Source organism: Triticum dicoccoides, chromosome 6A (assembly GCF_002162155.2).
Source record: "Triticum dicoccoides isolate Atlit2015 ecotype Zavitan chromosome 6A, WEW_v2.0, whole genome shotgun sequence".
Classification (NCBI taxonomy): Eukaryota; Viridiplantae; Streptophyta; class Magnoliopsida; order Poales; family Poaceae; genus Triticum; species Triticum dicoccoides.
Genome location: NC_041390.1, coordinates 41058258 through 41070977, shown reverse-complemented (window position 1 = coordinate 41070977; position 12720 = coordinate 41058258). Strand labels below are relative to the sequence as shown.

The 12720-nt window shown below is 43.0% G+C and overlaps 1 protein-coding gene across 1 annotated transcript; it reads left to right on the top strand.

The window, feature by feature from the left end:
* Positions 1 to 6855: 6855 nt before the first annotated feature.
* On the top strand, positions 6856 to 10210 carry LOC119314510 (rhodanese-like domain-containing protein 7). The gene is made up of 5 exons (XM_037589219.1): positions 6856 to 7196; positions 8300 to 8551; positions 8655 to 8753; positions 8836 to 9126; positions 9469 to 10210. The coding sequence occupies exons 1-5, from the start codon at positions 6870 to 6872 to the stop codon at positions 9847 to 9849; spliced, it is 1350 nt and encodes a 449-aa protein (XP_037445116.1). The 5' UTR covers positions 6856 to 6869; the 3' UTR covers positions 9850 to 10210.
* Positions 10211 to 12720: the final 2510 nt, after the last annotated feature.

The window sequence follows — 12720 nt, the reverse complement described above, 5'->3', positions numbered from 1 at the left end:
CATACCACATCACCTTGGCGGGAACCCTCTTCCTGGGTTTCTGGCCCTCAACATCGTCACCAGGGTCATCGCCTCTGATCTTATAACGCAATGCAGTGCATACCGGGCATTCATTCAAATTCTCGTATTCACCGCGGTAGAGGATGCAGTCGTTGATGCATGCATGTATCTTCAGAACCTCTAAACCTAGAGGGCAGACAACCTTCTTTGCTTCGTACGTACTGGCGGGCAACTCGTTATCCTTTGGAAACATATTCTTCAACATTTTCAGCAAGTTTTCAAATGCCGAGTCAGCTACACCTGCCTCTGCCTTCCATTTCAGCAAATCCAGTGTGCAGCCCAGCTTTTTCAGACCATCATCGCATCCGGGGTACAGCGCCTTTCTGTGATCCTCTAACATGCGATCCAAATTCTCCCTCTCCTTTTCAGTTTCGCAGCGTCTCCGTGCATCAGCAATGGTCCGACCAAGATCATCAACAGGATCATCACGTGCCTCTTCTTCACCTTCCCCTTCACCTTCAGCATCCTCCATGAAAGTATCACCGAAATGAGCAAGATAGCTTTCATCGATGAAATCATCCCCTTCTTCATCTTCTTCCATTATAATCCCTCTTTCTCCATGCTTGGTCCAACAATTATAGCTTGGCATGAAACCGTGCCGAAGCAGATGCATGTGAACATCTCTTGAGGAAGAGTAACCCTTCTGATTCTTACAGATAACACATGGACAGATAACAAAACCCCCCTGCTTGTTCGCATTAGCCACTACGAGGAAATCTTTCAAACCCGTAGTGAACTCGCCGGAGAGTCGGTTACCGTACATCCATTGCCGATTCATCTGCATTATTATAATATAAAATATATAATTAACCATCATGCATTTGTTAAACTAACTAGCTACAAACAATATAAATTAAACAATGAACTGCACACATGCATATTTTATCAATGACACATCAAAGGTTCATCAAGTTGCTAACCGCGATCGAGGAGTGTGGCTCCAACACTTCATGTCATGTTTGTTTCATACTCTTGGGGCATTTCATCAAACACCTTATGTGCATAAGAGGAACCAAAAGCAAACCTACACCCACTTGTGAAGAGAATGGCTCCAAATGGCTAAGTGTTGGCTACTGGATGGGTATATATAGGGGAGGGGCTTTAGTTGCGGTTGGCCTGGCAAACCGTGACTAAAGGTGCCCGAAGGCCTTTAGTCGCGGTTGTCCTGGCCAACCGCGACTAAAGACCCTCACGTGCGCCAGCTGGCCACCGAGCGCCCTGGGCCCAGGCCTTTGGTCGCGGTTCACCTCCAGAACCGCGACTAAAGGTCCCATTAGTCGCGGTTCCTACAGCTTCGCGACTTATGGGGCTGGACGGAAGCCTGTTTTTCCACCAGTGATGTATAGTGTGAATGCTATTTTTTAACCCATCCCACAACCAATAGATAATCACCTAGGTCCCAGAGAATTTCCAAGCGCGCCTTTTAAACCGTGACGGAGGGAGTAGTACTTCCCCATCATCACAAATAAGTGCGCTTCTGATATCAACATGTTTTGTCTTTTTTTCAAACATAATACAACAAACGTTAATGTACACACAAAGACGCCCATCCATATGAATGTACGAACTCACACAGTACCATGTTAAGCACATTTGGGACACTAGGCGGGTGTCTCGACGACATGGCCAACTGAGACACTACCCTACACTATTCCTCAGTTCATATGGTCCCTTGAGCTCACAAGTTGTAGAGTTCTATTCTTAATAACACCGAGGAAGTATAGCCTTCGGTCTGTATAGCAACTAATGATGCATATCTCTAAGTTGTAGATCTAGCCCTCTAAACTTTCTAAGTGTGCCATCTTATATATGTCTAAAATAGCCATGACACTGTTCCGCTGCCGGCATGACAACATGTTAGCTCCGTGGGAGAGGATGCTTTGATTCGATTTCATCTTGGTCATTTTCCCCAAAACTTGGCATGAGTCCCTTTTGCTTTTCCTTTCTTCCTTGTGAAGATCAATGTATGGTTGATTCACAGTGACCACTTTTTCTTTCTCCTTTGTTCAAAGAGCTTACAATGATGATATATATATAAGATGTTTACTTTATGCAATAAAGAAGGGAGCCAGGTTGGTCAAAGAAATTATTATCCTGCTTGTTGGATGTTTACTTACTCGCTAGAGCAGTAATATTTATTATTCTATTAAAACAGCCCAAAAATAGGCTATGATGGTCCAACTGAAAAGAGAAAAATCCCACAAATATAACATGTGAACGCAGTAGTATATAATTTGTTGAAAGCACATGTCAAAGAGGTCTTGGAAGTGTATTAAAATTCACTATCAAGTATAAAATTTGCATAAAAGAGCCATCACACCTTATTTGCCCCGCACATTATTTGCTGCGAAACACCCTCTCATAGCAATGGAAATCTCGGTTATATCATTTTTCTTCATTCTGAAGAAAGTTTATCTTGCTTCATGTGATAATGAAATCATCCAACAGACCATCAATTTTCAATTGCATGGACCCAAAATCAATCAGTACACCTACAAGCATACAAGCGCTTGCCTCATCCTCCTCAGTTGGGGGAGGCTGCCAGGTGCCACTAGCGTTTCTTCCACGCCGCTAGCTCTTGCCTCAGCTGCTCCCCCTTCCTTCGAGCAACGCCGTGCACCCCCAACCCCTTTCAGCAGCCTTCACTTGGTGCATGCTGCAGTCTGCCATCGCCACTGTCACCGTTGCACGCTCGTCACTGAGCTCTCCAGCCATTGCAAAAGTGCTTACCAACAGACTAAAACCAATAATACCACTGTTTGTCCATGGCAACCAAACTGGTTTCATCCCAGGGTATAGCATAGCTGAAAACTTTATCTTCGCTGCAGACCTTATAGGCGCATGCCATACCAGAAAAGCCCCAACCATGGTCATTAAATTGGACTTTAGCAAAGCCTTCGACTCCCTCTCTTGGGACTCTCTTGCTTCCATCTTACGCTGCCACGGCTTCCCGCCAAAGTTCTCATCATGGGTTCATGACCTCCTAGCAACCGGGAAAACTGCCGTCATGTTGAATGGGATCCCGGGAAACTGGATAAATTGCAAAAATGGGCTCAGACAGGGTGACCCTATCTCGCCCTACCTCTTCATCATCGTTGCTGATCTCCTACAACAAATGATCCAGCAAGACTGCGACCTAGCTCACCTCAGTCACCCCCTGTTCTCACATCTCCCGCCAACCGTCTTACAATATGCTGACGACACCCTCATCATCGCCAAGGCATCCAATGCCGCTGCTCAGCAGTTAAAAAACATCCTTCACGATTTCGCCATGGCCACTGGCCTCACTATCAACTTCACAAAAACAACATTCGTACTCATGCACGTTAGCACTGCCATGAGAGACTCCATTGCCTCCACCTTGCAATGCCCAACCTCAACCTTTCCGCAGATCAAGGCCCCTAACACCCACACGACTACCTACAAATGCCTTCCTACCGATCATTGAACGTTGCCGTAAATTCTTGACGGGTTGGCGCGCAAAAATCCTCTCCAAAGGGGATAGGCCCATCCTATTATCGGCTGTCCTCGACTCCCTTCTAGTCTACTTCATGTCAGTCTTCCCCATTCCCAAGAGTGTTCTAAAAACCCTAGACTCTATTCGACGAGCCTTCTTTTGGGCTGCGGAGGAAACTTGCACTGGTGCTCAATGCTTAGTTGCCTGGAAAAATGTGTGTAAACCAAAGAACTGTGGTGATCTAGGCCTAAAAAATCTTCATCAGCAAAACAAATGCCTACTTATGAAATTTGCTGTAAAAGCTCTCTTACCAGACACAACACCTTGGTTAGACTAAATCGCCTGACAACACCCAAATGCCCTCATTGCTCCACAAAATAGCCACTCCTTTATTTGCCGAACAATAAATCAACAGCTGCCAGCACTCCATGCCATCTCTTCTGTACTCACAAACTCTGGCACTAATACATACTTCTGGCTTAATACTTGGATACACAACCAACCCCTTGCTACTTTATTCCCCTGCCTATATTCACACACCACTATACCACTAGCTCGTGTGGCTGCTGTCCTGAATCACGGTTTGGAAACAATCCTACGAAACCGCCTAACATCCGATGCTGCTACCGAGTTGTGTGCTTTGTTGTCTCTCTTGCAGGATTTTCGGTTGTCGACAGGACCGGACGAGCGCTACCTCAATGGTGGCATGTGCTTCTCCACGAGGGCAGCATACACGCTAACCATGGGCTCCCATGATGATGACGACGATGTGCATGCCGTTGTCGTCTGGTCTTCACGCGTTCCAAATCACGTGAAGATCTTTGCATGGCTCCTGTTTCGGGATCGACTCAACTCAAAAAGCAACCTTCAGCGCAAGCATATCGTCACTGACTCACTATGCCCGCGCTGCGGATATGATGGTGAAACCAGCTCACATATATTCCTAGACTGTCCTCTTTCACAACGTATTTGGCAACGGATCGGCCTCTCTCCTTCAAGTACCATTGAGGGACTCTGGGACTGCCGCCTACCTACACAGGTGGATGCGGTAATCTGGCACTCCGTCCTCCTCATCATCCTATGGAAGATTTGGGATTCCAGAAACGTTATGACCTTCAAGCAACAAAATCACCACAGTATTCTCACCCTCAGGCGCATCGTGGATGATCTCATGCTCTGGACGCACTGGATGAAGAAACCGGTGCACAAGCAGGCCGCCTCCTCCTGGCGTTCCTACCTCTTATCACGACTTCACGTGCTTATGTAATTCCTCTTTGTAATCAGTCTAACGATGGGATACAAACTTGAGATATATATTCAAGTGGGGATCTCCCCCCCCCCCCGGTTGATTTTTCAAAAAAAATCTTACTCATAATCATTACATAGATAATACTTGAGAACCAAGATCCAAAAATATACAAAGTAACTGTATGACTAAGAAATACAGTAATATATTTTGGAGACTTTTGCTCCGTGAATCAATCTCTGCAAGACGGAAAACTCCCAAGACTTAAGTAAAGAGACTTCGATTGGATTGGGGTAATGATACTGCTCCATTCACCCGCACAAATATAATTACCAATAAAGATTTCTGAAAGTTGGTTGTGTCGTCCATCTAAACAGATGGGAAGCCTTAGCGATAAACTTACTTCGACCGGAGAAGACCCCCTAGAAGTGTAGGCCGTCGAATTACAAGATCTTCACCATACTGGCGAGGAAAAATTCCAACTCCACAAAGAACCAAATCAACAAATAACGGGATGACAGAATAGCATAAACCCATCAGATTCGAACAGTCGGACCTGCAAAGACACAAACATCTCTATCTCCATGACACCAATGATAAAGAAACTGTAGTATCTTTATTCGCAAAACACCATAACCACATAAATACTGGCGAGAAGCATGTAACTTCTAAAGATCCAAGGCACCTCATCTCTCAGTGCTAAGATGGCAGCCGGAGACTAGGGGGGCGAAAGTATGTCCGACGGGCGGCGACTTAAAAAAGATCCTAGCGCGGCCGCATACACAAGCTTTGCAGGTTCGTATCTACACTCACTCGCTCGGGAACGACGGAAGAGCCCACGAGGTCGGCTGATAGATAGCGTGAGTTGTTTTTCTAGTGATGCAGTTATTGTATTGGTGCACTACGACATATACACCTACGTCTACACGGTTCAACTCGAATCAATGTAGTTTAAGAAACTCGCTGAATATTTTTTTGAAAATCCATATTGCCAATTCATGAAATTTTGTACATAATATACAATACATGAGGTGGCGAATCTGCTTATATAGATGGGATGGTTCCACATGTGGGTTGCGTTGGCCAGGCACGACAAGGGTAATCCCTTTGTTCTTAAATACAAGTATTTTTAGAGATTTCAATATAAATTACACTTAAAGTAAAATAAGTGAATCTACACCCTAAAGTGCGTTTATATACATCCATACGCAGTCCACATTAAAATCTCTAAAAGCACCTATATTTAGGAACAGAGGGAGTATATAGCAATGTTTTTACATGAACAAAAAATTGTACACTATTTTTTTCAAAAAAAAAATCACATGTTCCAAAAATATTTCTGCGTTCTTTTGAATGTTTTATACAATGTAAAAAATGTTTCAAGCCATTAAAATAATTGAACATATATTTGGCAAATCTTTAACATATATTTAAAATAATGCTTGAAACATGTATTTAAAAAATACACATCATATATTTGAATAATTTTCAACATGTATAAAAAATGCTCCACAAGTATATAAAATTGTACAATGAGTTGAAAAAGGTAGACATACATTAAAAAAGGACCCTGATGAGTGCCACACGTGTGGCACAAACACATGGCAACTCCGAACAATTTTTATGACAAATTTAGAGACACAATGATAAGAACTTTAGTTGTCAAGCATGGCAACTTCTTTTCGGATGGAAAGTTTTAAATTTTTTTTTTGTTTTCTTTTCAGATGGCAACTTCAGTTGTAAAAAACGTCAGGGCGAAATTGCATCGTGCCGCACATGTGGCACTTATCCTTTGCCTTGAAAAAGGAAAAACCTAAAGAAAACCGATGAAGAAATGCAGAAAACCAAAGAAGAACCGACGAAACGCGCCATAGAAACAAACTGAAAACCGAAAAAGCAAACTGGAAGGAAAGCTAGAGGAAAACCCCCCCAAAAAAACTTGAAAAAACCAGAAGAAAACTGCACGACTGGGCCAGGCCACTAAGGGAGCACTATCTTCCACGTCGCAGCCCAAAAGCCCATCACGAAAGATAAACACGAGAATCCGTCCGCTAAGGCCAATCTGCGGTAATTCTGCCCCAACCCAACCCAACCCCGACAGGCCGGATGCTGCCCTCCCCACCACTTTCTGTCGCCCGCCGCGCCGCCACGGCCGCCACCCGCCACCTCCTCCCCTCCATCAGCTCGCTCATCCTCGACCCGCCCGCCCCCAGCCCTGCCGTCCCCCGCCGCCGCGTCCGCCTAATGCCGCTGAGGAACAGCGCCCCGCTCGTCTCCCCGCCGCCGCACGGGAGGAGCTTCGCGGTGGCCGCGGGGGATGGGGGCGCAGAAGGCGAGGCTCCGGCGCTGGTGGTGGTCTCCTTCTACCGGTTCGCCGACTTCCCCGACCACGCCGACCTGCGGCGGCCGCTCAAGGAGCTCTGCGAGGAGCTGGTGAGCGCACACAGATATCATCTCTCTCTCTCTATTTTTTTGGTCACTTTGCATCGATGGCCATCGCGCCTAATGATATACAGTACAACAGTAGAATTGAAGTGGTGGGCAATGTTGCAAAACTTCAAGCTAACCTGCCAGGGAAGACTAGAAAAATGGCATGGACTGTATTTTGTCAGCTTTTGTGCTGTGTTATATCCCTCTTTGGTTGCGTGATGTAATCTGTTCGACTAAATGTTTGATGCATTCATGTAATGAACTTTGTATGCTATGATCCATAGACCATGGAGCTTAGTAAGTTCTTCCCTTGAACCGAAAAATAGCAAAGTTCTTCAGATATGCAATGGATTGTATAGTGCATATGTATGGCAATTTTGGGCTAGATACTGCATTGTACTGCCTCCGTCTCAAAATACAAGACGTTTTTGTAGGCTAGTTTAGCTTACAAAAGGTCTTATATTTTGAGACGGAGGTAGTATTATTTTTGTAAACCTATTGCAAAATGCGCACAGATATAGCATACGAAATGCGAGTAATACCTATGTGAAAAGCTACCCAAACTCGTAACAAAGAAAGTATAATGTATTATTGACAGATTTGTCTTGTGAGGAGCTTCATTTAACTCTTTTTTATATTTCTTATGACTTCAGCTCATTTCTAGGTCTTGATGTGTGTTACACTAAGATGTTCATTTTGTGAGCATCTATTGTTAACTGCTAGCCTTCTATATATTTTGTTTTTTAATTCTCTGGTACCTGTCATTGTTTTGTTACATTAAGACGTTCAGTTCTGTTACTTTTTTTAATGTATTATATGAAGCTGTGCTAACTAGAACAGTAGTGATATCATGAGATGATTATTTCTCAATTTATGGATGACCTGATAAATTTGGTTATTTTCTTATGTAAAGTCACAAAGTATGTGTGGTCTAATGGTTGTATTTCGCTGTTATCCTCTTTTACAACTTCGAAACATTAATTGGCCAATGAGAGTACTGTAACTTGGTGTTCATATTGTGTAGAAATTGCGCATATATGCTATTTATTCATTAATGTTTCTGTGAAACTGGGCACTCACATGGTTGGTTGGCTGATGCTGTTCAGCGTGTTTCAGGTGGCATTATTCTTGCACCAGAGGGAATCAACGGTAGTTTATGTGGAACGCCAGAAGCTGTAGAGAAAGTTTTGAACTTTATTCAAACAGACAATCGCTTAAAAGGATTGAGGGTGATCCAGACACCTGTTACTCCAGAGGATGAGGCTATCCATCATGGACATACCAGCCATTCCCCTGTTGGTCCTGGAGAAGATGCTCCATTCCGATGGGATCATGTCCGTGTGAAATTGAAAAAGGAGGTTGGTTAGTTTGCTTGCATAATAGTAAATATTACTGGTTGTTTGACGGAATACCTGAGTATTTAGTGATGCTGATTATTATGTTTTATTGACTGCTTCTCAGATAGTGAGTTTTGGAGATCCTGGTGTGATGCCAACTAAAAGGGTTGGCAAGTATATAAAGCCAAAAGATTGGAATTCGTTGATAAGCGATCCAGACACCGTGAGTCTTTCATTCATCTCAGAATTTATTTTGTCTAGTTCCCTGCCATCTGCGTGATGCATTCACACTATCCATGTGGCAGGTTGTCATTGATGTGCGTAACATGTATGAGATACGCATAGGAAAATTTAAGAGGGCTGTTGATCCATGCACAGAATCATTTAGAGAATTCCCATCTTGGGTTGATAATCAATTCCAGTTGGCTGAATCTGATAGTCACCAGTCATCAGTAAATGGTAACACTGTAACTGAGGGATCAGAAGATCTGAATTCCAGTGGACACAAAGAGCTACCACGAGTTGCTATGTATTGCACTGGCGGTATTAGATGTGAGAAGGCATCGAGCTTTCTCCTTGACAAGGGATTTAAAGAGGTATGCCAGGAGGGCTTTCTCTTCTTATTCTTCTGTTGACTTTCCTCATGAAGCATTTCCTCTTGATTAAAAATAAATTGTATACAAATTGACAACATATTACTTTTTAATACCACTGAAATGAATTTGTCCTTAGGTTGAATATTGCATCTTGTGTACAGTTAACCTGGTCATGTGCTGTACCATCAGTAGCACTAGGTTATGTAGTGAACCTAGTGGATAAGTTCTGTTATAAAACCAATTAGTGCATGGATGATTTTTATGCTATCAACTTCTATATAGTACAGTAACATATCTTATAGTTGCGACCCTAATGGGAGGTTTCATACCTGTACGTGACAGGTTTACCATCTGGAGGGTGGGATATTAAAGTACCTAGAGGAAATCCCGGAAGCTGAAAGCTTGTGGGAAGGTGAATGTTTCGTGTTTGATAAGCGTGTTTCAGTGGAGCATGGGTTAGCTCAGGGAACCCACAAACTCTGCTATGGATGTAAACAACCAGTTAGTGACGAAGACATGGAATCTCCTAAATGGGAGTATGGTGTATCATGTCCATACTGCTTTTCCACGAGATCTGAGGAGGAGAAGGAAAGGGCAAGGGCTCGGCACCGGCAGTTTAAGACATGGGGAGTTATTGGCGGTCCTGATAAAGGCAGGAGTCCAAAAAGGCTCGAAGCTAGCGATGGAGTTAAGGAGGACAAACAGCCGCGCAATTCAGTATAACTTAAACTGGTGATTTTGTTCTATTACTTCTGGATTGTTGAAATGCCCTCGACAAAAGTGAGACTATCGATCTGTAGTGCTTTTGTCTGGCTACTTTGATCAGGTTTCACGAGTTACTTCTTGGTCTCTGATCTAGACTGCAGGTACATCACTATCACTAGTGTCTTACTCGAGCTTAGAAGTTTGTTTACAGGGGGCTGATGTTTGTACTCCATCTATCCGTAAATTGTAACATTGGTTACTCGTATGAGCTTATGAAGCATCTCGCAGCCTCTTTATGTATAATGATGGGGTCAGTACCCAAATGGCACCATTCCTGTTTGAACGAGAGGTTTTTTGGTTGGAGTTCGGTGCAGATTTATACTGCTGGTTGTTCTGAACGTTGTTTGTTTCTAGGCTGCCTGAAACTGCTATTTGCATTTGATTTGCTATTTTCATTTCCTGGAGAGGCGTGGTGTGTTTGTTTGGTTGATCTATACATATATGGAGTAGATTTGTGCCGGTGGGTCAAAAACTCAAAATGATGTTGATACATGTGCATATGAACTGCATCGTACTTGCACAGTTCAGTGAAACTACAAACGTTTGTTGTCGGGTAGAGAATTAGCTCCCAGGGTCCTTAGGGCTCATTCGGTTTACAGGAATTTCAAATCGAAGTAGTAGTAATAGGAAAAGGAAAGTATTTGTCTGCCCTGTTCACTTCAATCCTTATAATTTTTTCACGAGTTCAAATACCGATGTAGATAGATGTTAGCTTCTTGTATGATGTCACCTTTTAGGATGGATGCAATTTTTCATAGCTCGTCACATGATGTTAATCCTTCCAGTGACTAGCACACTGTTGCTTCATCTTTTCTTCTATTTTTCGTTTTTCCATCGTCTGCTGATGCACGTCTGTTCAAGGAGTGTTAATATTGTTTCAGGAGTTCGAAATGTTCACACAAAAGATCACAGAAAATGTGTTGGACGCAACAAAGAAATTTCAGAAATTATTTACAGATAAGAAAAAAAAATTGATGGGTCTGTTACAGCCCTTGGATTAGCAGCGGAGACTACGAAAATGCTCTTTAGAGCTCGGGCTCCTGAGTTTGACTTGATCAACATTCAAATTTTCACGTTTCAAATTTTTTTGAAAAAAAATTACACACATACTTAGAGACATAAAGCATATGTGTGTAAATTTTCAGGACGAAACACCTTAAAATGAGTGCTACACAAAAAGAACAAATCTGACGCTTTTTAGTAGATGCACTATTGATCCTCAAAGTCCATGAATTTGTCTTCTTTGCATAGATCGCATTTTAGGGTATTTCATCCTCAAATTTTACATACATACACATAACATCCTTGTTTACTTGTATGGTTTTTTTAGATTTTTTTGAAATTAAAAAGTGTGAATTTTGAATTTTTCAAAAAAATCCGGCCTCCATGGAGGCCGAGCTCCAAAACGCCCTACTCCGGAGACTACCATGTCCAAGGTATAGATATTGATACAAACGAAACCAAATGAGGAACTGCACACCGAGGAACCAACCGTAATGAGTGCTCGAGCCCCCATTTATCAGCCCTAGCCCGATCAGCGACATGACCAAGTCGTTGTTGAACATGATCAGTCAACAACGGCAAGAAGTCGTGGAGAGAAGAAAACCCTAATAGTATACTAGTGCTCGAGCGCCAAAAGTGCGCAATCCACACACATGGCTTTATGTATGCCAAGGAAGATTTCTAGATGAAAGGTGCATTCATCCTGCTTTATGTAAAGACCAAAATGGTCAATGGAGCATACTACTAACAGAATACAAGTCCACCACCCTGCTATGCAAAGGACCACCACAGCAAAAGCTTTAAACTTGAGCATGTCGGTCTAAACACAGCATGCAAGGATTTAATCACCATTTGGATTTTGGAGCCGCATCCACCAATATCTTGTCCCTTCCTTTCACCGACAACATCACAAGTTATAAAGAGAGAGCATGTCTGAAGAGAGGTTCAACTGAAGGTTCTGGAGTAATCATTTCTTTAGATAGCTTAATAGGAATCTATAGATAATTGTAATAATAAATGAATGCACCATAGAAAAAGATAATTGAACCATAAGCAAGTGATTACAAAACCAACAATCTCATGGAAGTTCATAGCTCTAGATTACATAATTGATAATTGATCTATTGTTCATCTTCAAAAATGAGCACATACAATCTAGCAACAACTTGTAAAAAATGATCATAAATATTTAGAAGAACTAGTCCAAAAATGTCTGAAGCAAATTATACGTGTCTTGTCAGATGCATGTATTCAAGAGATCCAGAAAACACAGTGTAGTCAGCTACGGTGGACACTAAATCTTGGCTGAGACAAGAGGCGGTCCAACTGCAAGTTGCAAAGAGCAATTCTGCCCATGGTTCTATCTAGTTTGCATAGCGACGTGCATGCCTTAGTGTGAAGATTGTAGGCTCGAATTTCCTGTCTTTCTGCATAAAAGGTATTGCAGAAAATCAATTCACCACCATCACGTGTTACCCTCAAAGGCCTACAATAATCCGTGGACGCGTCCATCGGAATGGAATACGCCTTGATCCATGTACCCATATCCAGATCGGCTAAGATCCATACGTTGGCACGCCGATTACTTGTCATGGGTGTCTGGTCTCTCTCCGTTTGGACCATGCACAAAGCGCCGTTGAGCTCGGCCATGAGCACAGCCAGGCACACATCAGGGCCCATGGGTTTGTGTGAGCCACTGATCGTCTTCCTCCACGTTTCGCTCTCGATGTCAAAGCAATGTAAGATGTAACCGCGTCGACGATGTTGCGTCTCTAAGAAATACATGACACCATTCACAGCGACCGGGGAGTTTTCCATGTAGGAGAT